The sequence below is a fragment of the Scyliorhinus torazame genome, chromosome 12, assembly GCF_047496885.1.
Source record: "Scyliorhinus torazame isolate Kashiwa2021f chromosome 12, sScyTor2.1, whole genome shotgun sequence".
Classification (NCBI taxonomy): Eukaryota; Metazoa; Chordata; class Chondrichthyes; order Carcharhiniformes; family Scyliorhinidae; genus Scyliorhinus; species Scyliorhinus torazame.
In genome coordinates this window covers 100,445,778-100,473,712 of record NC_092718.1, presented here as the reverse complement: position 1 = coordinate 100,473,712, position 27,935 = coordinate 100,445,778, and the positions used below count along the sequence as shown (strand labels likewise).

At 53.2% G+C, this 27,935-nt stretch overlaps 1 protein-coding gene across 6 annotated transcripts in view; it reads right to left on the bottom strand.

Moving 5' to 3' along the window:
* Positions 1 to 27,935, bottom strand: part of lipeb (lipase, hormone-sensitive b) — a 219,743-nt gene that overhangs the window by 101,659 nt on the left and 90,149 nt on the right. For 4 of the 6 annotated variants that reach the window (XM_072469061.1, XM_072469066.1, XM_072469064.1 and 1 more), the window contains exons 3-6: positions 12,164 to 12,254; positions 11,271 to 11,297; positions 1,758 to 1,903; positions 1,320 to 1,505 (exon numbers count right to left, since the gene is read on the bottom strand). In XM_072469061.1, coding sequence (XP_072325162.1) covers positions 1,320 to 1,505; positions 1,758 to 1,903; positions 11,271 to 11,297; positions 12,164 to 12,254 — 450 coding nt within the window. The remainder of the gene's footprint in view (positions 1 to 1,319; positions 1,506 to 1,757; positions 1,904 to 11,270; positions 11,298 to 12,163; positions 12,255 to 27,935) is intronic. The other 2 variants (XM_072469062.1, XM_072469067.1) reach the window with 1 other exon arrangement.

Here is a 27,935-nt window from a genome sequence, read left to right as displayed (position 1 = left end):
ACTCAACCGATCGAATTTCGGCTCCAGAACCGTGTTCAAACCCTCCCCCATTATCAAACGGTGCAAATCCAGGTCCGGGATCTCCCCCAGCACCCGCCTCATCAACTCTACATCATCCCAGTTCAGGGCATGAACATTCACCAACACCACCGGCATCCCCTCCAATTTCCCACGCACCATAATGAACCTCCCCACGGAGTCTGCCACTATGCTCCCCACTTCAAGGCTACCCGTTAATTTATCAAGACCGCTACTACCCCCCTCATCTTCAACTCCAGTCCTGACTGAAATACCTGCCCACCTATCCTTTCCTGAGCCTAGTCTGGTCCCCAACTTTAGGTGCGTTTCCTGTAAGAATGCCACATCCGCCTTTAGGCTCCTCAGATGCAGGGACAAGCGAGCCCTTTTGACCAGCACATTCAGCCCTCTCACATTCCATGTGATCAGCCTGGTGTATTCCCTAACATTTCTGGTATATTATTTGCGTCCTCCTTTGTGAAGACAGAACCAAAGTATGTATTTAGTTGGTCAGCCATTTCTTTGTTCACCATTATAAATTCCCCCGTTTCTGACTGTAAGGGACCTTATTTTCACCAATCTTTTTCTCTTTACATACCTACAGATGCTTTTACAGTCAGTTTTTATGTTCTCCACAAGCTTACTCTATTTCCCCTTCTTTTCTCCTCCTATGCTGAATTCTAAACTTCTCCCAATCCACATAAAACCATAGAATTCCTACAGTGCAGAAGGAGGCTATTTGGCCCATTAAGTCTGCATCCACCCTCCGAAAGAGCACCCTACCCAGGCGCAACCCCCATAACCCTACATAACCTTTGGACACCAAGGGACAATCCACCTAACCTGCACATCTTTGGACTGTGGGAGGAAACTGGAGCACCTGGAGGAAACCCTCGCAGACATGGAGAGAATATGCAAACTCCACAGACAGCCACTGGAGGTCGGAATCGAACCCTGGTCCCAGCCGCTATGAGGTAACAATGCTAACCAATGTGCCAAACTGTGCCGCACCAAATTTCTGGACAATTTGTATGCCTCTTCCTTGGAATTAACATTATCTCCAAGCTCCCTTGTAAGCCATAGTTTGGCCATCTTTCCGGTTTCATTTATGCAACAGGTAGGAGTGAACATATGTGATGGCAGGAAGTCAAACATAGCAACTTCATGTCCACATTAAACCAGTGGTAACGGTTATTGACATTTCTATCAACAGAGACATTTTTTTGATTAAAAATGGCTGCGAGTTGTGCCATACCAGCATGACGTGAGAGCACATCTAGCCCTGGGAAACTTGCATTTACCTGTCCGTCTCGCAGCTCGTAGGAGATGAGTCTCATCTGCACAGGTCCGGGGCCAGAATGAGCTACTGGAGGAGTGATGACGACCATCAAGTTGGGGTCAGCAAGCAGCGGCATCTCAAAGGGGCTGGGCGGGACAGAGAGCATCTTGTTCACACGCACAGTGGTGGACGTTAGAGTGACCAGAGACTGGCAGGGAAGAAAAGGACGGCCAACACAGTAAGAAATCTCAGTTAGCACGCATCAGTGAGTACAGAATAGAAGCTGAGAATGGTGCTACATAGAATCCAGATGCACAGGCACAGGTCCAATTTATTTACATCAGTGCTTAAGACCGCTAATGATTTCAGGTGATTTCTTCCCACCTGATTTCTCGTATTAGCACCTCTAAATGGGCTCTTACCCTCTGACCCCTCAGTTCCAGTGAACGTCGATACTCACCGCCAGCACTTCGGTTTCAGTGATGTTCCAGAAGGCCTTCCAGAAATGCACGTCCAGATTTTGGGTGAGCCGCTCGAATTCGGAGCCGCGGAGTTCGGGGTCGATGGCGTATTTGCCGCTGGTGAAGATGGAGGTAGCAGCAACGCCTGTGAGGGAATCAATCGAACAGTTTAGGGATCGGGGCAGCGAATGTCCAGGGACGGCAATAAGAGGGGCCAGCTCTCAGGAAGCAGTCCCAGTTATATATTCACCATAGGGTGACCTGAAGTACCTCACAACCTTTTTTTTGTGAAGTGCGGTAGGAAACATAGCAGTCAAGATGTGCATAGCAAGATCCCACAAGAAGGATTCTTTCAAATTCATTATTGTGATGCTTATCTTAACAAATATGGACCAGGCCACCAGTTACAATTTTCCCCCATGTTTCTTCCACTAGTGACCTCTTTCATCTTTACCCGAGGAGGCAGATGGGATCTTGGATGAACATCTTCATCCACAAGGCAGCATTCGCAATAGTGCAGCACTCCCTCAGTGTTGGCCTGGATTATGGGCTCCACCAGTGAACTGGGTCTAGAGTCACGCGTCAGGCCGGACTGGTTAAGGATGGAAGATTCCGTTCCCTAAAGGGCCTTAGTGAAGCAGATGGATTTTTCTTTTTAAACAATAATCCATAGTAGTTGCCATGGTCACCATTACTGAGACTAGCTTTATAATTCCAGATTTTATTAGTTGAATTTAAAATACAACTACTGTGGTGGGATTTGAACCCATGCCCCTCAGCGCATCAGCCTGGGCCTCTGTATAGTGGTTAGCACTATTGCTTCACAGCACCAGGGTCCTGGGTTCGATTCCCAGATTGGGTCACTGTGTGGAGTCTGCACAGTCTCCCCGTGTCTGCGTGGGTTTCCTCCGGGTGCTCAAGTTTCCTCCCACAAGTCTCGAAAGGTGGCTTGTTAGGTGAATTGGACATTCTGAATTCTCCCTCAGGGTACCCGAACAGGCGGCGGAGTGTGGCGACGAGGGCATTTTCACAGTAACTTCATTGCAGTGTTAATGTAAGTCTACTTGTGACACTAATAAAGATTATTCTATTATTATGGATTACTGATTGAGTGACATTACCACCTCTCCCTGCAGCGTTATGCTCTTGAGCACACAAGGGAACAGGGAATGCCGGATTTAGTGATGAATAATAAACAGAATTTGTTAACAATCTGCTAGTAAGGGATCATTTTGCAAATAGTGACTGCAATACAACCCGAGTGAAATTAAGTTTGAAGGGGGGGGGGGGCGCAAACAGTAAAGATCTTTATCCATATCGCAATTCGTTTGTTTAAAAAAGTGAATTTTATTACAAACATGTATCAAAACAGATTACAGCGAATAAACACCCCAGGAAACATACTTCCCAACAATACAGTCTGTACAGATTTTCCTTTTTCACCCCACCCCGCAACGAACAGTCCCTCAAACACGGTCACAAACATCCCCCGCCTTTCCTCAAATCCCCCTGAAGAGCCCCTTAACTCATACTTTATCTTCTCTAATTGCAGGAAGTTGTACAGGTCACCCGGCCAAGCCGCTACCCTCGGTGGCGATGCTGACCGCCACTCCAGCAAAATTTGCCGCCGTGAAATCAGAGAGGCATTGGCCACGACATCGACCTTCCTCCTCTCCATGAGCTCCGGCTTCTCTGAAACTCCAAATATCGCCACCAAAGGGTCTGGGTCCACTTCCTCCTCCTGGCTAAGACCGTGAACACTCCTGCTCAGAATCTTCCCAATGTCATGTGCGAGTACCTTTACGAAATGGGTGTTTATAAATGGGTGTATATAAATATCTGTAGTGAGAGTACCTTTAAGAAATGGGTGTTTATTACTGCAGTGATGTCAGAGAGGGGGTGGGGCTGGGCTGTCTGTCAGCTTTTTACTTTCATTTTTGAGCAGGCTGCAGGGTGTGTTTTGCTTTAAAAAATACTTTTCCATTTCTGCTGTACCACACCTGGAGAGTGGGCCATGTGCTCCCCATACCACAATCTATTAAAAGTTGTGGGTCAGGTGAACTCCATGATATACTTTGGGGTTCTCTAAACCCTGGCCCATAACACCAATTTTTTGCAACTCAAAAACATGTGCGCATGATTCGCTGGCCCCCGCCCACACCTCTCACACCCATCTGCTACCCCCTGAAAGAACCCACTCATTCTCGCCCGAGTCATATGCACCCTGTGCACCACCTTAAACTGTATCAGGCTCATCCTTGCACAAGAGGAGGTCCCATTTACCCTACGCAGTGCCTCACTCCATACTCCCCAATTGATCTCCCCTCCCAACTCTGCTTCCCATTTCTCCTTTATCTTCACTACCCGCTCGCCTCCCTGCTCTCCCAGACACTTGTGTATATATCCCCAATTCTTCCCTCCCCTTCCACATCCGGAAGCAGCAGTCTCTCCAGCAGGGTGTATCCCGGCAACATAGGGAACCCCCTCCAGACCTTTCGCGCAAATTCCCTTAGCTGCAGATACCTGAACTCACTCCCCCTCGGCAGCTCTACCCTCTCTACCAGGGGCTGGTTTAGCACAGGGCTAAATCGCTGGCTTTTAAAGCAGACCAAGGCAGGCCAGCAGCACGGTTCAATTCCCGTAACAGCCTCCCCGAACAGGCGCCGGAATGTGTCGATTAGGGGCTTTTCACAGTAACTTCATTTGAAGCCTACTTGTGACAATAAGCGATTATCATTTTCATTTCCCTTAGCTCCTCCAGATTGGCGAACCCTTCCTCCAAATACAGATCCCTCACCTTGACCTCCACTTCCCTCCACCTCCTGTATACACTATCCACCCCCCCCCGGCTCAAACCCATGATTCTCGCACAGCGCTGTTAGCACCAACATACCTTTTTAAAAAAAAATCTTTTTATTGGCTTTTCTCATATTTATAAACAGTTGATGGATATATACATTACATTTTTCTTGCCTGCGCTAATTTACTTTATTTTACAGAGAGGTTTATTTTGTCCTTCATTTAACTAACTCTATGTATATTTTGTTGCCCTCTGGATCGGTCTATGATCCCCCCCCCATTGGCTTCAGCACCCTTCCTCTTCTCTTGTGGTTTCCTCACCTCACCTCGCACCCCCCCCCCCTTGGGTTGCGCAGTCCTTTGGTTACTCATCTATCCTTTTTTTTCTTAGCTTACTCCTCGTTGCTGGCCTCGAACGGGTTTTGGAACAGGCCAACGAACTGCCGCCAAGTGTCCAGGAAGCCTTCCTCTGGCCCTTGGATGGCGCACTTAATCTGCTCCAGGTCGAGAAATTATGAGAGGTCAGCGAGCCAGTCTGCAGCTTTGGGTGGTGCTGCCGATCACCAGCCGAGCGTGCGATTCGGGAAGCAAAAGCAAGAGCGATGGCCCCCTTCCCCATGTGTAACTCTGGCTGCTCCGATACCTCGAAGCTTGCCACTATTGGACATGGCTTCACCCTCATCCCCACAACCTTGGACATTGCCTAGGAGAAGGCTGTCCAGAACCTGGCAAGCTTGCGCAAGCCCAAAATATGTGGGTGTGGTTGGCCAGGCCCCTCTAGCACCGCTCACGTTTGTCCTCCATCTCCAGGAAGAACCTGCTCATTTGGGTTCTGGTCAGGTGCACTCTGTGCACCAGTTTGAGCTGCATTAGGCTTAGCCTTGCGCAGGAAGAGGTGGAGTTCGCCTTGCTCAGTCCTTCACTCCTGGGTCCCCACCCTACCTCTGTCCCCAGTTCGTCCTCCCATTTTTGTCTGGTCTCGTCCAGTGGTATTTGAGCTCTGTCCAGTAGCTGTCCTCTAGCCCCCCCCCCACCCCTTTTCGCTGCTTGTGCCTATCAGGTCCTCTCGTAGTGTGTTTTCTGGGGCCCCGGGGTACCCAACTGTCTCTTTGCGAAGGAAGGGTCTTATTTGGAGGGGTCTCAATTCCTGTCCTTTTGCTAGTTTCCACTTCCTCGTCAGTTCGTCCAGTGTCGCCAGTCTGTGCCCTACGTAGAAGTCCCCGACCGTCAGTGTGCCCCAGTCCCACCTCCATCTTTTGAAGATGGTATCTAACATGGCTGGGGAGAATCGGTGATTGCCGCAGATGGGGGCCATTTTGGTTATCCCAAAGTGCTGTGTCAACTGGGTCCACGTTCTCAGCGTGGCCGCTACCACTGGGCTTGTTGTGTATCTTGCTGAGGAGGATGGGAGTGCTGCTGTAGCCAGGGCCCGGAGGGTCGTTCCTTTACAGGATGCCTCCTCTATTTGCACCCAATTTGTACCCATACCCTCACTTTTTCTGCCGTTGCAGTCCAGTGGTAGTATTGTAGGTCGGGAAAGCCAAGCCCCCTTTGACTTTTCCTCTTTGCAGTGTCGGTTTGGGAAATCTCGGGTTCTTACCCCATCCCCCACACAAACGCCATGATTAGACGGTCTACGTTTTGGAAAAGGCCTTGGGGATGAAGATCAGGATGGATCTAAATAGGAAGAGGAACCTTGGCTTGTTCATCTTGATCGTCTGCACTCTCCCCGCCAGGGGGAGTGGGAGTGAGCCCCACCGTTGAAGGTCTTTTCTTACTTCCTTCACCAGGCTGGTCAGGTTCCACTTCTGGATCTGTGTAGAGTCTCTGGCTATTTGGATCCTCAGGTAACGGAAACTGATCTGGGGCGTTTTAAATAGGAGCTCCTCCAGCTCTGTCCCTCCCCCTTTTCGGTTCACTGGGAATGTCTCGCTTTTGCCCAGGTTAAGTTTGTAGCCCGAGAAGATTCTAAACTCTTTCAGGATTTGCAGTATTGCCTTCAGTCCCTCCTGTGGCTTCGAGACATAGAGGAGCACGTCATCTGCATAGAGTGAAACTCTGTGCTCTCTGTCTCCTATTCCCCTCCATCCTTTCACGTCGCGCAGGGCTATCGCCAGGGGTTAGATCACTAATGCGAACAAGAGTGGGGACAAGGGGCAGCCCTGTCTTGTTCCTCTCTGTAGCTGGAAGTATTCAGAGCTGGTGGTGTTAGTTCGGACACTCGCTTTGGAGCGTTGTACAGGAGCCTCACACAGGAGGTGAATCCCGCTCCTAGCCCAAACCGTTCCAGTACCTCGAGGAGGTAGTTCCATTCGACTCTGTCGGAGGCCTTTTCTGCGTCCAGGGAGACGATCCCCTCTGTTGCTCTCTCCCCGAGGGGGGTCATTATTATATTCAGCAGCTGCCTGATGTTCGCTGTGAGCTGCCTACCTTTGACAAAGCCCGTTTTGGTCCTCTGCGACCACCTCTGGTACGCAGCCCTCCAGCCTTTTGGCCAGGACCTTTGCGAGTATTTTTGCATCCACGTTCAGCAGTGAAATGGGTCTGTATGATCCACATGACTGGGGCTGTTTAGCACAGGGTTAAATCACTGGCTTTGAAAGCAGACCAAGGCAGGCCAGCAGCACGGTTCGATTCCCGTAACAACCTCCCCGAACAGGCGCCGGAATGTGGCGACTAGGGGCTTTTCACAGTAACTTCATTTGAAGCCTACTTGTGACAATAAGCGATTTTCATTTCATTTCACATTCCGTCAGGTCTTTATCCTTTTTGGGCATCAGTGAGATTGTGGCCTGCGCTAGCGTGGGGGCAGGGTGCCCCCTGCCAGTGAGTTTGCGAACATGTCCCTTAGGTGTGGGGCCAGGACTAGTGCAAATGTTTTGTAGAAGTCCGCCAAGAACAAGTCGGGTCCCGGTGCCTTTCCCGTCTGCATGGAACTGATGCTCTCCATGATTTCTCCCAGGTCTATTGGTGCTTCCAGCTCCACCCATCTGTCTTCCCCCACGACTGGTAGTTACAGTCTGTCTAGGAACTGTTTCATTCCCGCATCCCCGTTGGGGGGCTCGGAGGTGTACAGTCCCTGGTAGAAGGTCTCAAATGCCTGACTGACCTCCTTTGGCTCTGTTACCAGTCTGCCTCTGCTATCCTTAACCTGCGCTATTTCCCTTGTGGCTGCCTGCTTTTTCAGCTGGTGAGCCAATAGGAGGCCAGCCCTGTCTGTGTTCGTAGAAGGTCCTTCGTGTCTGGCGGAGTTGGTACACTGCTTTCCTCGTGGTTAACAGGTCAAAGTCCACTTGCTGCTTTTTCCTCTCCGCCAGCAGTTCTACGGTCGGGGCCTCAGAGTATTTTTTATCGACTTCCAGAATGGAGTCCACCAGCTGTTGCCTGGCCACCCTCTCCTCCCTATCTCTGCTTGCCTTCTCTGATCACGGTCTTCAGTGCCTCCCAAAACGTCGAGGGTGAGACCTCCTCGTTTTGGTTGTTCCTAACGCAATGAAATGAAAAAAAAAATGAAATGAAAATTGCTTATTGTCACAAGTAGGCTTCAAATGAAGTTACTGTGAAAAGCCCCTAGTTGCCACATTCCGGCGCCTGTTCGGGGAGGCTGGTACGGGAATTGAACTGTGCTGCTGGCCTGCCTTGGTCTGCTTTCAAAGCCAGCGATTTAGCCCCGTGCTAAATCAGCCCCAATCGCCTATGCCTGCGATATGTTTTGGCAGAAGGCCTCGTGTCCAGCCTCCATGTGGGGCGCTGGGCACGGCCTATCACCAGCCTCACATCCATATAGTGTGGAATGTGGTCAGAGATAATGATCGCGGAGTAGTCCGTTCCCGTGATCCCTGGAAGCACCGATTTCCCCACTGCAAAGTCGTCGATACGGGTGTATACCTTGTACACCTGCGAAAAGGACGAGAACTCCTTTTCTCCCGGGTGCAGGAACCACCATGGGTCCAGCGCCCCCATCTGTTCCATGAAGGCTCCTAGCTCCTTAGCCATGTCAGACTTTTTCCTCGTTCTGGCATTTGATCGGTCGGTCAATGGGTCCTGCACGCAGTTAAAGTCGCCCCCCATAATCTGTCGGTATGTCAAGGTCGGGGATTTCCGCCATGGTCTTCTTTATGAATTCTGTGTTCTCCCAGTTGGGAGCGTACACATTTACCAGTACAACCGGTGCCCCTTCCAGGACATCGCTGACCATGACGTATCGTCCCTCTGGGTTTGTAATTGTCTTGGTTTCCGTAAACCTCGTCCTTTTGCTAATTAATATTGCTACCCCCATAGCCCTCGTCCCGTAGCATGAATGGTACGTTTGTCCCATCCAGCCCTTCCTTACCAGCAGTTGGTCCTTCTCCCTCAGGTGCGTCTCTTGTTGGTAGATTGTGTCTGCTTTTAGGCTTCTTAGGTGGGCAAAGACTCTGGATCTTTTCACTGGGCCGTTGAGTACCCTTACATTCTAGGAATAACAATCCTGGTGGGGGTTTCTGACCCCCCCGTCCTGCGGGATCACCCATACTTACCTGGTGGATGCGCCCCTGCACTTCGGGGTTTCTCTTTGCTAGAGGGCCGTCCAAAGTGGCCAGGATCGCCGCTCTCACCATAGGGTTGGGCCCCAGCGCTCTGGGGTTTCCCTTTGTCCAGGGTGCACCCAATGTGGCTGCCAGCTGTGTGTACACCACGTGGGTGCGCCCATGCACTCCAGTGTCTCCCTTCATCCTGATGCCCTCCCTGTTTGCGGCGCCATAGCCCTCAAACTAGACCCCTTACAAGATTCCTCCTCCATCCTAACCCACTCTACCCCTTCTCCTTCCCACCATCACCGCACCTTGTCCACATTCATCGCCCAATAATAATGAAGCAAGTTCGGCAACACCAACCCCCCCCTGCTGCCTCTGCCGCTGTTGCAGGGTCTTCCCCACTCTCGGCACCTTCCCCACCCATACAAAGTCAGAAATGATCATGTCCACTTTCCGAAAAAAGGCCTTTAGTATAAAGCTCGAGATGTGTGATGCCCAGAACTGTTCACAGTACTCAAACGGAGTCTAATCAGGATTTTGTCTAGCTGCAGCATTATCTCGGTGTCTTTATACTCCAATCCTCTAGATATAAAGGCTAGCATTCCATTAGCCATGAGGATATGGGGTAATGATATCAAGGGATATGGAGGTAAGGTGGGTAAATGAAGTTGAGATACATACAGATCTCAGGGAACGGCAGAATAAGCTCAAGCAGTTGAATGCATACTCCTGGTCCTACGTTCTGAATAACAGCATATATTTGCACAGCAGGTTTAAACACCAAGTTTCAAAGGCAATTTCAGATACGGTCAATGAAGATGGGCGGTGGCTAATGGAGGGTGGCTAATGAACATAAAACATACAGTGCAGGAGGCCGCCATTCGGCCCATCGAGTCTGCACCGACCCACTTAAGCCCTCACTTCCACCCTATCCCCGTAACCCAATAACCCTAATGAGTCCCAAAAGGCTGGGCTTGAAGACGGGACAAGGAGGAATGTGCAAGCAGTGGGCTGTCAACCTACACAATTAGCCACCCATTCGCGATCTGATTGAATGCCAGGACCCCACTGAAGGATAAGCCTGGCTTGTTCCTGAAGATAGGTACGGCGTATAATGATAGGGAAGCCTTGCTAAAACTAAAAAAAGATATTCGTCAGACCACACCTGGAACATTGTGAACAGTTTTGGTCCCCTTATCAAATGAAATATATATTGGTATTTGTTGCAATCCAGAGAAGGTTCACTAGGTTGATCCTGGCGATGGAGGGAATTTCTTCTGAGGAGCGGTTGAGTAGATTGGGCCCGTACTCACTGGAGTTTTGAAAAATGGGAGGCGATCTTATTCAGACATATAGGATTCTCGGGGCATTGACAGGTTAGGTGCTGGGGGGTTGTTTCCTCTTGTGGGAGAGTCTGGGACCAGAGGACATAATCTCAGAGTGAGGAGGTTGCCCATTTAAGACAGAGAGGAGGAGGAATTTCTTCCTCAGAGGGTAGTGAGCTGCAGAGGCTGGGCCGATAAGTACGTTCAAGGCTGAAATAGACAGATTTTTAATCAGCAAGGAAATCAAGGGTTATGAGGACAAGGTGAGAATGGAGAATTGTTGATCATCACATCAGATCAGTCATGATCTCATTGAATGGTGAAGCAGACTCGATGGGCTGAGTGGCCTGTTTCTGCTCCAATATCTTTTGGCCGGAGAAGTTTTTTTTTGGGGGGGGGGGGGGGGGGGGGGGGGGGGAAGGAGGAGATGGTGGTGGCGCGGCTACACTCAACCTGCAACTTTCATCAGCAAGTTGAAGTCAATACCCTTTCTCTGGAGGAAGTATCCCGACAGAAGGGTGGCCTGGCACCTGTGGTCACTGTTTATTAATGTACAGACCTCTGCACATGGCGCCTAAGACCGCAGGCACCCTTGCAGTCTGCTCCAGCAAGGTGAGGTTGCCACCCTTCCAACTCTGCGAGCCCTCAGATTGGGCTTACTGCCTCGGAGACACATGCATTGCCATTGATTGGATGATGGGCCTGGAATTGGCCTCTTATTTGGTTGTACCCAGGGAGACCAGTCAGGAGCAGTACTGGAACCCTGAAATGGTCAAGATTCAGACTGGTATCTGAAGAGCGTTAGAATTCTGTCTGATGTTACACAACATCAAAAAGGTTTTATTTCTTTAGAGCGAAATGGAAAAATACTCACCGTATTGCGGTATGCTACCAACTTCCACTAGTGAAGGCATTAGGTTGAAACAAAGACAAAACATTTCAATGTTACTGAGCACTCACTATCAAATCTCCCTTTCCATTTTATTCTTATACATTCTGTGAATTTTGGGCTGTGATTGGAAATTATTTCCATTGGAGCAAATACTCAGAGCACAGGTACAGCACGGGGTTAGACACAGCGTAAAGCTCCCTCGTCATTGTTCCCGTCAAACACTCCCAGGAGAGCTCCGGTTTCCACCCACAGTCCAAAATTGCCCCTTAGTGTCCAAAGATGTGCAGGTTAGGTGGGGTTATGGGGATAGAGTGGGGAGTGGGCCTGGGTATGGTGCCCTTTCGAATCACCTCCTCTGCACTGTAGGGATTGTATGGTTAAAACTCCAGCAAACACTCCCAGGACAGATACTTCACGGGATCAGATACAGAGTAAATTTCCCTCTAAACCTTCCCATCAAACACTCCCGTGACAGGTACAGCACGGGATTAGACACAGAGTAAAGCTCCCTCTGCACAGTCTTCATCAAACAATCCAAGGACAGGTAAAGCACAGGGTTAGATACAGAGTTAAGAGTTCTGGATAATTCTGGTGTCTGCTGTGCATGACAGACACATGGGGTGGCAAACGGAGCATGGCCCATGGGTCCAGGGAATTTCGTATGGTAATTGGGGTATGGGACATGCAGTGTGTCAGCATAAACAGTGAGTTCAATAAATTAATTCTGACAGGCTTTTGGTATTCCAGTGACTGCTGCAGTAGGTCACTTTAGTAACAACAACCTAAAAAGACATTGGCAGGGATACGCGCACACGCACTCAAGAGACAAACAGATAAATGTGTGAAACACACGTACATCAACACTTGCTCCTTACCTAAGCTGGTTTCGTGTCGTCTGTAGTTTTCCCCGAATGACACCAGGCCAATTGAGATTGTTTGTAAGAAGGGGCGGATTGCTGGCGTAAACTGCAATGAACAAATAAAAGTTCAGAGTTAACACTGGAAGAGGAAAGGACCGTTTCATCCCTGGGACTGGGTCGGGGGGGTGGGGGGGGGGGAAGAGAGAGGGAGAGCGAGGGGGAGAGAGAGAGAGAGAGAGAGAGAGAGAGAGAGAGAGAGAGAGAGAGAATGTGTCATCGTTCAATGAGAAAACATTTTAGCTGTCAGCTCACTCCGTATACCTGCCTTTATCCCATATCCGTTTAGAGGACAACAATCCATCAATCTTAGATTTAAAGTTAGATTTAAATGGAATAGTTACTCTTCATAACACTCTATCTACTCCTTCTGATTTTATTACGATCCTGGATCAGACCGCAACAGTGGCTAGGATACTGGGCAGGAACCCCACTGTTTGATTTTAATTTTGTAAGACTGTGAGGAAAGAATACTTCGCTCCAGGAGTAATTGCACAAAGAAGTAGAGACATGGTATATGAATATAAACTTTATTACTAACACAGTATTAAAATCTTTAATATCACACCAGAAAATAACTTACAATTACCTCTTAAACAATGCTACTCAATACAGTGAATCCAATATCCTTAATTTTGATCTTTATTCCCACTCAAACAAGGGAAAAAACATCTCAGCTCTCAATCCACTTTAACTACCAATGGCACAGAGGAATACTTGCTTTATAGAGAAGTTCTTTGAGAACTGCTTGATACTGCTTTAAAGAAAAGATCTGACTCCTGTCAGATTCATGCAGAAACTCTGGCTGTATTTGTTCAGAAGATGCTTCTCAGCTTGTTTCAGCTCCCCCTTGATCTCAGACACGTTTGCACTGCTTTAAAGACTGTTAATCTCTTTTAACTGAACTTCAGTGAGAGCAAACTGCTTGACCTCTGGACACAGTTTCATTCAGATCGGAACTGAACTGCTTTCACAAAATGCCTGATGCCTTACCTCCACCCAGCAACGACATCATCTTACCAAACTGAAATCTAATTAACTCCACAGGGAATCCCCTTAAACAAAACAAAATTCAATTGTACCAAGTTTTTTTACAATGGTTAAATCGCACATCTGGCTCCCAAAATATACTTGTCTTTCAAACTAGGATTTCTTTTAAAACATGATTGCAGCAGTCACACACACTAACCTAGGCTTTTAACCTTTACTGCACCAAATACCTATAATACAATAGATCTGAAATCCCAACTTTTATCGCAAAATCTTGAAAATCTCAATCAAATGACCCCTTAACCTTCTAAATTCCAGAGAATTCAAGCCCTTTTTGCACGTAATTTAACCCTTGGGAGTCCAGGAATCATGCTGGGAAATTGTCAGTTGCATTTGTGCCCCTGAACCAAATTGATGGAGAGTGGTAATGTCACTGGGCTAGTAACCCAGAGGCCCAGTCTATTGCTGCAGCAAGCATTGGTTCAAATCCCACCATGACCACTGGCGAAATTTAAATTCAATTCACAAATTCGAGAATTATAAAGACAGTCTCAGTAATGGTGACCATGACAGCCATTATTGATTGTTGTAAAAGCCCATCAGGTTCACTAATGTCCATTTGAGAAGTAAATCTGCCTTCCTTACCCGGTTTGGCCTATATGCGTCTCCAGGCCGCCGGCAATGCATCTGACTCGTACCTACCCCTCTGAAATGGCCAAGCAAGGCACAGGCAATTAGGATGGGCAACAAATGCTAGTCTTGCCAGCAAAGCCCACATCCTGTGAAAGGTTAAAGCGAAAGAACAATCCCAGTTCAAGTCCGACTTCAGGGTTTGAGCACAAAAATCAAAGCAGTCGCTCGTTGTAGCACAGAGGGAGTGCCGTATTGTCTAAAGGGCCGCCCTTTGCATGAGATTTTAAAACAGGGATCCTATCTGCCCGTGCGGGAGGCATTGGGCGGGATTCTCTCCAGTGTAAAGCCCGGAGAGTTTTACGACGGCGTGAATGGACCGCAGTCAGTAGCGATTCTGGCCCGCAAATTGGGCTAGGATGGGCACCGCGAGAAGCGGGGTGGGAACGGCTCCAGACCGGTGTCGGATAGGCGTGATGCGTCAATGACGCTGGACCGTGTCGCTAAAGGTGCGTGAGGGGCGCTCAGTCCCGAGACCCGCAAGATGGCCGCCGCCCACCGTGCCTCCCCGAGGTTCAGGGACCATGACCTGGACACGCTGTTGGACGCGGTGGAGGAGGAGGGGAGAGCGGTCCTGTGCCCCAGGCGTGGACACGACCATCTGCGCAGCACCGTCCAGCGTTTGTGGAGAGAGGTGGGCAATGCAGTCAGCGCCGTGGGGCACACCCCACATACCGGCGAACAGTGCCGGAAGATGCATGACCTTACGAGGGCAGGCAGGGTGAGTACACAGTGACGTGCCCCTGGCACCACCCCCGCATACCAGCCACACATGCGAAAGGCGCCCCTTCACCCCCAGGGGGATGACGCAACTCCCTACCTGACGCACATGGGCTTCATCCACCCATGCCAGGCGCTTTGCCGGGTGCTCCGTGCTGCCATGCCATCATATACCCAACATCTGCGGTGCCTGCGTTGGACCGCCCAACACTGATGTTTGTCTTCCCCCCTCTCCAGGATAAGACTGCCCACAACCACAGGGAGCGGGTGAGAAGCGGAGGGAGTCCACCCGTACTGCACCCGCTCACCGTCCATGAGCAGTGGGCACTGGACCTCGCAGGCGGAGCCGAGGACCGGGATGTTGCCGGCTGTCAGGTCGGAGGCAAACCAGCAAGTGAGACTCCCCCGCCTGACTCCCCCCACCCCATGCCCCACTGACCCATCCCCCCATGCCCTCCCCCCATCACCCACTGCCTGCCCCCCCCACCCCCCCCTCCCCCATGCCCCACAGCACCCCCCCACATCCCATGCCCCACAGCAGCCCCCCTCACAGCCGGCCGCCTGTCTAATGATACGTGCTGTCTTATGTCTTACAGGACCAGCCGCCGGTGGTCCCGGCCCGATTGGCGTTGCAGGCCCACGGCCAGTGCCAGGTCCAGTGGCCCCCAGTGACGCAGGCCACGGCGGGGAGTCCAGACGCCATGGAAGCCCGTCCACTGACACAGAGACCCAGGAGACTGAGACACAGAGGACGGACACCCAGGATACCGAAATCCAGGACTCGGACACCCAGGACCCAGATTCACACGACACCAAGGACACTGACACACAGAGGACTGAAGCCCAGGAAACGGACACAGAGGACTGACATCCAGAAGGCGGCAACTCAGAGGATTGACAGACCAGACAGTGAAACGCAGATGGGGCGAATCAGGGCCCATCGGGCCAGCGGTCGGCGCAGGAGACTCCGGATTTTGGCTCGGACGAAGACCTTGACTTCTCGGCACTGCTGTCACCCACACCCTCCACCATCGCTGAGACTATCACCTCGGTTAGGCACTGTAGTGATGAGGCTTCTAGGACACTGACTGGTGCGCACCACACAGCCGTACTGGTACAGCAGGTGGAGGTAGGAGCAGTCAAGGTGCCGGACGGTCAGAGGGCAACCCAGCCCCAGGAACCAGCTGCCGCCCAGACGGCTCCCGGGTTCCTGGACTTACCAGACCCACCCATACACCCAATGCAATTAGACACCCAGGAACAAGACAATGGGATGATGGCCGGCTTCCAGCTGCATACGCAGGTGGAGGAGTCCATCCGCATCCAGGAGCAGGGAGTGGTGCCGGTCATGGATGCCACCCAGGCCGACACCGCACGGGTGGCGTCCACGGTGGAGGCAATGGGGGCGACGGTGTCGGCCATGGGTCAGGATATGCAAGGCGTGGGGCATCATGTGCATGCGTCATCCATGGCCCAGGACAGGGCTACACTCTCACAGGCAACCATAGGCCAGAGCCAACCGTGCTTTGCAGTCTGGCCGAGTCTCAGCAGGCCATCGCGGAGAGCATCGGCGGCATTGGCCAGATGCTGGGTGTTGCCGCATAAGCCCAGAGGGAGGTGGCGCAGTCCCAGACAGAGATGGTCCACTCCCTGAGCTCCATCGCTGCTAACATTCAGACCAAGGTCGATACCACAGCGGGCCTCCAGGACTGGCAGCGCCAGCTGTCGGTGGTGCCTCGGGGCTCGTCTCCGCTCGCACCCCTGTCCCATAGAGAGGCCCGGGGGCCACCGGGCACCCCGAGGGAGGAGGAGGGGCTGGGGCCTGTGCTGGTGACTCCTGCAGGGGAGGTCCGGGAACATCTCAGCACCTCAGACCCCAGCCCCCCCCCCCCCCCCCTGTTCCGTCCCTGGTGCATCTGGTGGGCAGCGGGCAGAACAGGGTGGCACCATGCCATCCAGGATGCCCGAGGAGCAGCCTGGCCATCCACACTGGGCCGTCCCAGGAAACGAGTGCCAACAGGGAGCCACGTCGCAGGTTAGGAGTCTCAGCAGTCCGCCTCCACTCCTGCTGTACTGTCTGGGGAGGCACAGAGACATAGTGGTAGGGCCTGTAAGGCCAGGAGGTTCGACAACTAGTAAGTTGGCAGGGGTGCAGGGCACAGTTTAGTTATAGGGGCGAGGGCACGTGTATATAACCTTTCTAATTAAACCCACCGTTACACAAATGCAAGCCGCCTCTGTGCTATGTCCGTGCCTGCGAGGTCGGGTAGAGGACTGAGTGCCACTGTGGTCGAGGGGGTGAACGAACTCGAGCCCCGATGGGTGTAGTGTGCGCAACACCCATGCCCCACCCCCCCGGACGTCCACGCCACCCCGCCCCCAGCGATTCGACAGGGCCATGCGATGGAGTGTCCAGCACGCAGACAGGGACCACCCAGGTGGAGGGTGTAAATGTGGCCATGAGTCAGACATTGTCTAACGATTTTGAGCTCACAGCTCATCGCAGAGGGGCTTGTCATCATCCTCCATGGCATTGAGCACACCCGCTTCCACAAGCAACCGTGTGAGCCCAGCCCGTTGTGCCGCAGGTGGATGTGTAATGGAGGGGTGTGGTGCCTGAGGTCGTGTGGGAGCTAAGGGTGGTGGGTGGTGTGGGAGGTGCGCCTCGTGGGTGTTGAGAGAGGTGGGGTGCGGGGTGGTGAGGTGGGGCGGTACAGTGGTGCCAGTGCCCCTGCTCAGCGAGCCCCTACCACCCAGTTGGTGAAACATGCGGCCATCAATGCCTCCCGTGCTCGCTGGCCAAGCCGGTGGCATCGTGCAGCCTCCCGTCCATATCCAGCCCTCATGTCCCGTCGATTCCTCGCCCCCTCCCCATCCTCCTCAACTGGAGAGCCGTGCCCTTCCCCGGGCTCCCCCTCGGCATCCTCCTCCTCCAGCACATCGCCCCCCTACTGGGCTATATGGTGCAGGACGCAGCAGACCACAACGATGCGGCCGACCCACTCTGACGGGTACTGGAGGGCCCCTCCAGAGCGGTCCAGGCACCTGAAGTGCATCTTCAGCAGCCCGAAGCACCTCTCGACCACACTACTGGTTGCTGCATGAGCCTCATTGTAGCGGGTCTCCACGTCGGTCCGTGGCCTCTGTATAGGCGTCATCAGCCAGGACCGCAACGAACATGGTGGGGATGAACAATTTTGCCAGGGTAAACGCGTCATGTACTCTGCCCCGGGTACCGGGTGCAGACGTGCAGGACCTTCATCTGGTGGTCGCAGGCCACCTGAATGTTCATAGAGTAGGTCCCCTTCCTGTTCATGAACATGTCCCTGTTAATGCTGGTGGCCGCATGGCGACGTACACCCCCATCGATCGCCCCCTGGACCATGGGTATCCTGGCCCCAGCTGTGAATCCCGCTGCCTGGGCATTGTGGTGGGCCCGGTCCACAGGGAACTGGATGTAGAGGGACGCGATGTCATACAGGGAGTCAGTCACTGCACGGAGCCAGTCACTGCACGGATGCACCGGTACACCAATGCCTGGGAGAGGCCAGACATGTTCCCACTCGGCGACTGGAATGACCCCACGGTAGACATTCAGGGCCACCGTAACCTTGACGGACACCGGATAGCATGTCCTCCCCCGGTTCCACACGGTGCCAGGTATGCTATCAGGTGGCAGATATGGGCGACAGTCTCCCGGCTCATCCGGAGTCTCCTCCTGCATCCCCTGTCCGGCAAGTCCTCCAAGGACATACGGCGCCGGTAGACACAAGGCCTCATTGGGCGCCTCAATCGCAGTGGCACCTCCTGCTCCACATCGGTATCCTCATCCTGTGCCTCACCCCCGTCTTTGTCCTCCTCCTCCTCCTGGGCCAGAGAATTTTCTTTTTTCTCCCACGTCCATAAAGCCTATTCCCGGATAGATTTCTTTATAATGAGTAGGGCACTAATCCCGAACGTGGAAGGAACGGATTATTCGCTATAGCCATCTCGAATCACACCGCGCATTGGATGGAGCTGGAGTTGGGGGAGGAGAGGGACCAGCGCCCGTTGGACTGTTGGCAGATGAGGTGGTGTGCGGGTGGATCCGGGGGTGTATTCAAAGATACATGGAGGCCAACGACAATGGGGAGGTGCAGGTGGGGGTAGTCTGGGAGGCTCTGAAGGCGGTGGTTAGCATTATTTGGGGTATCGGACAAAATAATGGGAGTGCAGGAGCCGAAAGAGGCCGGTATTCTGGCCTTTGCATCCCTGGTAGCCCGGCGGAGGATCCCACTAATGTGGAGGGGTGCGAAGCCCCCAAGCGTGGAAGCTTGGGTTAACGATATGGCAGGGTTCATCAAGCTGGAAAGGATAAAGTTTGCCTTGCGAGGGTCTGTGCAGGGGTTCGCCAGGCAGTGGCAACCGTTCCTAGACTTTCTCGCGGAGGTCAACAGCAGCAGCAACCCGGGGGGGCGGGGGGTGTTTTTTCTGTTTTGTTTAGGTTAGAGTGGGGCGTTTTCCTTACTGGCGTGTTTATTTGTTAAATGGGGGTTATTGTATTTTGTTGGAAATCTCATGTATAATTTTTGCTTGTTTTGTGCTTTAATTTTTTTTTCTGGTTGGAGTGTTTTGTTGAAAATCGTTGAAAATTAGAATAAACATATTAAAAAAAAGGTTTAACCATAGCACATGGCCCCCTCCACCACATGCCATGGGCTTCATGGCCACCCTGGTTGGCCGGTTGCGCCACACACACGCATGCACACCGACTCCTGTGCCCCGATTCCTGTTGCCCTTCCCTCATGATGGCGCCACCGATGGATGGCAGTGCCCTCACTGGGGGATGCCATGGGTGCGGCCCTGCACCTACCCGCCAGTGGGTGCTGCCAGCTGGGTGGCCCGCCCCATGGCAAGGGGGTGGGGGGGGTCTGGCACCCATCCGCACGGCCGGGGGCTCACGCTCAGCCAGCGCCCAGGGCCGGTGCCCATCAGCCTGGCGTCATAATGGCAGCCGTGGCTTAGGCACCGCCCTGCAATGGTGGGCCGTTACTGGCCTGCGGGGCTGTCCTCCCCACGCCACCCCCCGAACCTGGGGGCCCCTCCCCCTGTCACCCCCTCGCCCCCCCCAGCCACGCCCATGCCCGTCCTGCCACCCATAGGTCCCTCCACGCTGACCACCTCACCTCCTGCCTCCGGATCATGTGCCAGCACAACTGGCTCACGATTTTTAAAAGAATGTTAGAAAGGCGCCGGCGTGACCGGGGTCATGCCGTCGGGCCTTTGGCCCATCCGGGCCGCAGAATCAGTGGGGCCTCGGAGAATCGCTAAACGGTCCCCCTCCGGCGATTCTCCGGGCCACGCGACGCCAATCACGGCTGCACCGTTTTGGCTTGTTGGGAGAATCGCGAAATGGCGTCGGACCGGCGTCGCGCCAAAAACCGTCGGGAATGGGGATTCTCCGAACCGGTGCGGGCTGAGAGAATCCCGCCCATTATTTTGTTTAATAATCAGGGATCCCCCCCAAGCCTCCTCTCCTCAGCAGGCCCATAAGCCTCCCCATACTCTCCAGCGGATCCGAAACATATAGCAAGATGTCATCGGCATAGCGCGACACCCGATGCTTCCTCTGTCCCCTCCACCAACCCCTTGAGAGCCATCGCCAACAGCTCCATGGCCAGCGCAAACAGTAACGACAACAGCGGGAACCCCTGCCTCGTATCCCTGTGCAAGTCAAAACTCCGCGAACTCATATTATTCGTCCTCACATTCGCCTTTGCTGCCACATACAGCAACCACACCCATGCCACAAATTTCGGCCCAAACCCAAACCTTCCCAAAACCTCGAACAAGTACTGCCAGTCCACCCAATCAAATGCCTTCTCCATGCCCACCTCGTGTACCAGAGCCCCTGACGGATTACTCACTACATTGAAGGGCAGCACGGTAGCACAGTGGGTTGCTTCACAGCTCCAGGGTCCCAGGTTCGATTCCCGGCTTGGGTCACTGTCTGTGTGGAGTCTGCACGTTCTCCCCGTGTCTGCTTGGGTTTCCTCCGAGTGCTCCGGTTTCCTCCCACAAGTCCCGAAAGACGTGTTGGTAGGTAATTTGGACATTCTGAATTCTCCCTCTGTGTACCCGAACAGGCACCGGAATGTGGCAACTAGGGGCTTTTCACAGTAACTTCATTGCAGTTAATGCAAGCCTACTTAATAAAGATTATTAAAGATTATTTTTAAAATTACATTCAACAGCCATCTTATCTTAGTTGTCAGTTGCCTGCCCTTCATGAAGCCGGTTTGATCTTCTACAACCACCTCTGGGACATAATCTTCCATCCTCCCCGCCAATAACTTAGCCAATAATTTCACATCCGTGTTCCATTGTGATATGGGCCTATAAGACCCACATTCCACCGGGTCCTTCCCCTTTTTTGTGATTAGCGTGATTACTGCCTGCATCATCGTCTCCGGCAGCTCCTCCTTCTTCAACGCTTCATTAAACGCCCCCAACAGATGGGGTGCTAGGTCCATCGCAAATTCCTTATAAAATTCCGCCGGGTATCCATCCGGTCCAGGAGCCTTCCCAGACTTCATACCTTTAGTGAGGGCCACGAAGAATCCAGCACGAGTTTTAAGGATACAAAGAAATAACATTTATTTACAATAACATTTATATACAACAGCAGCAGCAACTGCGCTTGCTGCTCACTCCTTCCTGCTGGTTCCAAACTGGCCAGCTTTATTTATACAGGGAGTCTGCTAATGATTTCTCCGCCCCCCTCATTGGGGAAGCTCATACACCCACAGGATTGTGAGATTGTCATTAGTCCCCAGCCAATGGTAAGCAGGCAGGTTATAACATCCCTCCCCCCCCCTCAAAGTCCAAGGAATCCACCGAAGACCCTGGCGAATGGAGGGCGTCGGACTGGTTTTGCCGCAGGCCGGACACCATTTGCCGAGGCGCTGGGTCGGGCGGTGTGTAACGAGGTGGAGACCGGCGCTTCCGTGATGAACGGCGTAACGGTTGTACATCCACGGCCCGTGGGCCCGAGGATTCCCCCTCCGATGCGTCCTGTGTCTCCATCTCGGAGTCAGAGTCTGCTGCCTCCGTTATCTCGGCGTCTCTATCTCCACGCGGTTCTGTAACGACCTGCGCAGGCTTCGAGTGAGGCACCAGAGGGAGATTGTGAGGACTACTTTCCATTGTCTCTGGTCTCCATGGCTGTAGAAATAAGCTCCGGGGGCAGGGAATCTTTGGAAGGGATAGTCTTCTGGACCGAACGTGGAGTACATGTTTGCGTTGGAGATGACCCTGGGCTTGCACCTGGTAAGATATAGGGCCCGTTTGGCAAAAGATTACACCAGGGACCCACTGGGCACCACCAGCAAAATTCCGAATGAACACTGGGTCACTGGGCGCAAACTGCCGAATCGGCCGATGCCGAGAAAAACCCTGTCCCTGCCGTTCTTGTGTGCGGCGTACCTTTGCGTTAATGTCCGGGAAAACCATGCTAAGGCGGGTGCGAAGTCTCCGGCCCATTAGGAGTTCTGCGGGAGCTACCCCAGTCACCGCATGGGGGGTGGTCCTATACAAAAACAAAAAGCGAGCCAGTCTCGTGTCCATTGACCCGGAAGACTGCTGCTTTAGGCCTCGTTTGAATGTCTGCACAGCACGCTCCGCCAACCCATTTGAAGCCAGGTGGTAAGGGGCAGTGCGGATATGGCGTATGCCGTTAATCTTCATGAACCTTGCAAACTCCTCACTTGTGAATGGAGTGCCATTATCCGTGACCAGCACCTCGGGGAGGCCATGCGTACTAAACGACAAACGCATCTTTTCAATTGTTGCGCAGGACGTTGTCCCCTGCATCTTGTGCACCTCTCGCCATTTAGACTGGGCGTCGATTAATGGAAGGAACATGGATCCTTGGAAAGGGCCGGCGAAATCCGCATCAAGCGCGCCCAAGGCCGCCCTGGCCATTCCCAGTGATGTAGGGGCGCGGCCGGCGGAAGCTTCTGATGCTCCTGGCAAATGGAGCAGTTTTGGGCCACCTTCTCAATGTCGGTGTCGAGGCCTGGCCACCAGGCATAACTCCGGGCCAACATTTTCATTTTGGTCACACCTGGATGCCCATTGTGCAAGTCTCTTAGTATCAGCTCCTGTCCTTTGTCCGGGACAATCACATGCGTCCCCCACAAGAGGATGCCGTCTTCCACGCTGAATTCTGACAGCTTGGAGGAAAATGCCCGCAACTTGCCTGGGAGCTGTCTATGCTGCCCACCATACAGGACTATGTGCCGAACCATTGACAGGACTGGCTCTGTCTGGGTTCACTCACGGATCTGTGATGCCGTGACAGGCAAGGTGTCCATAAAATTTAGGGTTGCAACCACCTCAACGGTTGTGGGGGTCGACATGGGGCCGGTCGATAAAGGCAATCGGCTCAGTGCGTCGGCATTTGCTATCTGCGAAACTGGTTTGTGCTCCAGAGAATACTCGTATGCAGCGAGCAACAAAGCCCAGCACTGGATCCGTGTGCAAGCAAAGGGCGGTATTGGCTTATCCTCTCTGAAAAGTCCCAGCAGAGGCTTACGATCAGTCCGATAGTGAAATGGCGGCCATACATGTACTGGTGGAAACGTTTCACCGCAAAGACCACTACCAGGCCCTCCTTCTCGATCTGCGCGTACATTTTTTCCGCTGCAGTCAATGTGCGGGAGACGAAAGCTATCGGCCGCACGGCCCCGTTCTCCATCTTGTGGGACAGGACGGCCCCAATACCATACGGGGATGCATCACATGTGACGAGCAAAGATTTTCCAGGATCATAGTGGGTTAGTAATCCAGACGACGACAATTGTTGTTTTACCCGCCGGAAAGCGGTTTCTTGCGGCTGACCCCAAACCCAGGTGTGATTTTTCTTTAGCAGAAGGTGCAACGGGGCCAGCGTAGTTGCCAGATTGGGGAGGAACTTCCCGTAATAGTTTACGAGGCCGAGGAAAGAACAAAGATGCGAAGTGTCAGTCAGGGCCGTCGGCCTGTTGAATCGCGCCCACCTTCTCTGCGACGGGGTGCAAACCTTCGCAGTTCACCTGATAACCCAGGTAGGCTACTTCCTTCGCCTGAAAGATGCACTTTGTGCGACGTAAATGGACTCCAGCCTCCGAAAAGCGTCTAAAGACAGCCTCCAGATTTTCCAAATGTTCCTGATCCTGTGATCAAAACGTCATCTAAGTAGACAGCGACGAACTTCCGGTTGCGGCTATGCTGAGCTAAGTCGCACGTTCGGCAGCTCCCGCCAGAAACGGACTTTTGGGCTCTTTTTAGGGGCCCCAGCGGCATTTGTTCAATGGTTCCCAGTGTGGGAAGGTGACAGTACGATTTCCCCGGCACTGTATGGATTGGACCAGGAGTGGAGCGGTGAAAAAAATAATTCTGGTGCAGCGAAAAGTGCGAGGGAGGAAAGCCAAGATGGCGGCGGGTGGAGACCAGGCAGCGTGGGCGCAAGAGCAGCAGGAGTTTCTCAAGCGCTGCTTCACAGAATTGAAAGCAGAGCTGCTGGAGCCGATGAAGGCTTCGATCGACAAGCTGGTCGAGCCCCAGAAGGCCCAAGGGGCGGCGATCCGGGAGATGCGGCAGAAGGCCTCGGAGAATGAGGACGAGATATTGGGCCTGGTGGTGAAGGTGGAGGCGCATGAGACGCTGCATAAGAAATGGCAGGAGAAGTTCGAGGACATGTCGAATCAGTCGAGGAGGAAGAATCTGCGGATTCTGGGTCTCCCGGAGGGAGTGGAGGGGTCGGGTGCTGGAGCATATGTGGTCACGATGCTGAACACGTTGATGGGCGCGGGTGCCTTCCCGAGGGCCCTGGAGCTGGATTGGGCCCACCGGGTCCTGGCGAGGAGGCCCAAGTCGAACGAGTCGCCACGGGCGATATTGGTGCGGTTCCATCGCTTGGTGAACAGGGAGTGTGTCCTAAGATGGGCAAAAAAGGAGCGGAGCAGCAGGTGGGAGAATGCAGAGGTCCGTATATACCAGGACTGGAGCGCGGAGGTGGCCAAGAAGAGGGCCGGGTACAATCGGGCCAAGGCGGTTCTGCATCGGAAGGGGGTGAAATTCGGGATGCTGCTGCCGGCGCGACTGTGGATCACGTTTAAGGACTGGCACCATTACTTTGAGATGCCAGAGGAGGCGTGGATCTTTATTCAGGCCGAAAAGTTGGACACGGACTGAGGGTCGGTTGTGAGGGGAGGTCGCGGGGTGCTACTGTGGTTACTGTGCGTTAGAGGATGTTCTGTTCTGTATTGTTTCCTTGGGTGCTGGGTGGGGTAGGGTGAAATGGTTCGAAGTGGGGTGCTGGGTCCTCTATTAGCTAGGACTTTCAATGAGGCGAGGGAGGGGGGGCCTACCCCCGACGATGTCCAGGGCGCTGATCTCGCTGATCTTGAAGCGGGACAAGGACCCATTACAGTGTGGGTCGTATAGGCCAATCTCTCTCCTCAACGTGGACGTGAAGCTGTTAGCGAAGGTGTTGGCTACCAGAATTGAGGACTGTGTCCCGGGGTGATTCACGAGGACCAGACGGGTTTTGTTAAGGGAAGGCAGCTGAATACCAATGTGCAGAGGGCTCCTTAACGTAATCATGATGCCTACAGTGGAGGGGGAGGCGAAGAAGGCCTTCGATAGGGTGGAGTGGGGGTACCTCTGGGAAGTGTTGAGGAGGTTTGGGTTTGGGGAGGGGTTCATTAGTTGGGTTAGGCTACTTTACGAAGCCCCGGTGGTGAGTGTGGCCACGAATCGGAGGAGGTCGGAATACTTTCGGCTGTACCGGGGGACGAGACAGGGATGCCCCCTATCCCCCTTGCTATTTGCATTGGCAATTGAGCCTTTGGCTATGGTTGTAAGGGAGTCCATGAACTGGAGGGGGCTGGTCTGGGGGGGGGGGGACACCGGGTTTCGTTGTATGCCGATGACCTGTTACTGTATGTGGCGGACCTAGTGGGGGGGGGGGGATCCTCAAGGAGTTTGGGGACTTTCCCGGGTATAAGCTCAACGTGGGGAAGAGTGAGCTCTTTGTGGTACACCCAGGGGACCAGGGAAGGGGGATAGACGAGCTTCCACTGAAGAGGGCGGAAAAGAGTTTTCGATGTCTGGGGATCCAGATGGCCAGGAGCTGGGGGGCCCTACACAAGCTCAACTTGACGAGGCTGGTGGAGCACATGGAGGAAGAGTTTAAAAGGTGGGATATGCTGCCACTCTCCTTGGCGTGTAGGGTACAGTCGGTGAAGATGACGGTGCTCCCTAGGGTCCTTTTTATATTCCAGTGTTTCACCATCCTGAACCCGAAGGCCTTTTTAAAGCGGGTCAGTAGGAGCATCATGGAATTCGTGTGGGCGAAAAAGACCCCGAGGGTGAGAAGGGTGTTTCTGGAGCGGAGTAGGGACAGAGGAGGGTTAGCGTTATCTAATCTGTGTGGGTATTACTGGGCTGCCAATGTGGCGATGATACGCAAGTGGGTAATGGAGGGGGAGGGGGCGGCGTGGATGAGGCTGGAGATGGCGTCCTGTGTGGGCACGAGTCTGGGAGCACTAGTGACAGCACCGCTGCCGCTCCCGCCGACTAGGTACACCACGAGTCTGGTGGTGGCGGCAACTTTGAAAATTTGGGGGCAGTGGAGGCGCCACAGGGGTGAGGTAGAGGCTTCGGTTTATTCCCCGATCCGGGAGAACCATCGGTTCGTCCCGGGGAGAATGGATGGAGGATTCCTGAGCTGGCACAGGGCAGGAATTAGAAGGATGGGGGACCTGTTTTTAGATGGGACGTTTGCGAGCCTTGGGGCGCTGGAGGAAAAACTCGGGCTTCCCCCCGGAAATGCCTTCAGGTACATGCAGGTAAGGGCGTTTCTAAGACAGCAGGTGAGGGAGTTCCCGCTGCTTCCAGCACTCAGGATCCAGGATAGGGTGCTCTCGGGGGGGTGGGTTGGAGAGGGCAGGTTCTCGGCGATCTACCAGGCGATGTAGGAGAGGGTAAAATTTGCCTTGAGAGGGTCTGTGCAAGGGTTCTTCAGGCGGTGGCAACCGTTCCTAGATTTTCTAGCGGGGCGTTAGGAGGTGGTCAGCAGCAACCCGGGGGGGGGCATTTTTCTGTATTTTTGTTGAAAATATGTAAAAATTTGAATTAAAAAAAAAAAGTAGACAGCGACACGCGGTAAACCTCTCAAAATTCCCTCCATAACGCCTTGAAAAATAGCGCAGGCAGAGGATACTCCAAAGGGCAAACGTGTATATTCATACAGGCCCCGGTGTGTATTAATCGTTACATATGGTCTGGAGGCAGGGTCCAGCTCGTACTATAGGTAGGCGTGACTCATATCTAATTTTGTGAAGGAGAGTCCGCCTGCAAGCTTCCCGTAGAGATCCTCTATGCGAGGCATTGGATATCGGTCGAGTCGGGAAGCCATATTCACTGTAAGTTTATAGTCGCCGCACAAGCGAACTGTGGCATCTGGCTTCATTACAGGTACAATTGGTGCTGCCCAGTCACCAAAACGGACGGGCCTGATAATACCCAAACTCTCCAAGCGAGTGAGCTCCCCTTCTACCTTCTCGAGCAAAGCGTAAGGCACCGGGTGCGCCCGGAAATAGCGCGGCGTGGCTCCTGGTTCGACTTGGATACGGGCTATGGCCCCTTTTATTTTCCCCAAACCGGGCTGGAATACATCTGGGTATCGTCCTAGCATCTCCGTCAACCCTTCAGAAACTGTTTGGAGGATGTGCTGCCATTGCAACCGCAAATGGCGCAACCAGTCCCGACCCAACAGTCTGGGCCCATGGCCGCGCACCACGACAAGTGGGAAACGCCCCTCCTGGCGTCCATAAACAACAGGGGTCATCGTAGTTTCTGCAATGTCCAATGGTTCCCCAGTGTAGGTGGCCAACCTGGCCTGTGTGTCGGTTAATGCAAGGGTCTGTATACCCTGCTAGATGCGGTCGAATGTCCTCTGGGCGATCACGGAGACCGCTGCGCCAGTGTCCAACTCCATCTCAAGCGGGTGACCATTGACCCGTACTGTCACCCTAATGAGGGCCACATGGGGAGCTGCCACACAATGCAGCTGCAGGCAGTCGTCCTCCGTCTCCACGTCCTCAGGAGTAGTCGCCGCAGGTTCATCCACATGGAAGGTACGGCCCCTGGGCTGGTCCCAGTTTCGGTCGGAACGACGGTGCCTCTGACGCCCCCAGGACCGGCGTCCGTGACAGGGTTGGCGCCTACAAGTCTGACACGGACATGGCTCCTCATCCATTGGTTCTGGAGAAGGCTCCCTTCGGGGAGGAATGTCCGACGGCCA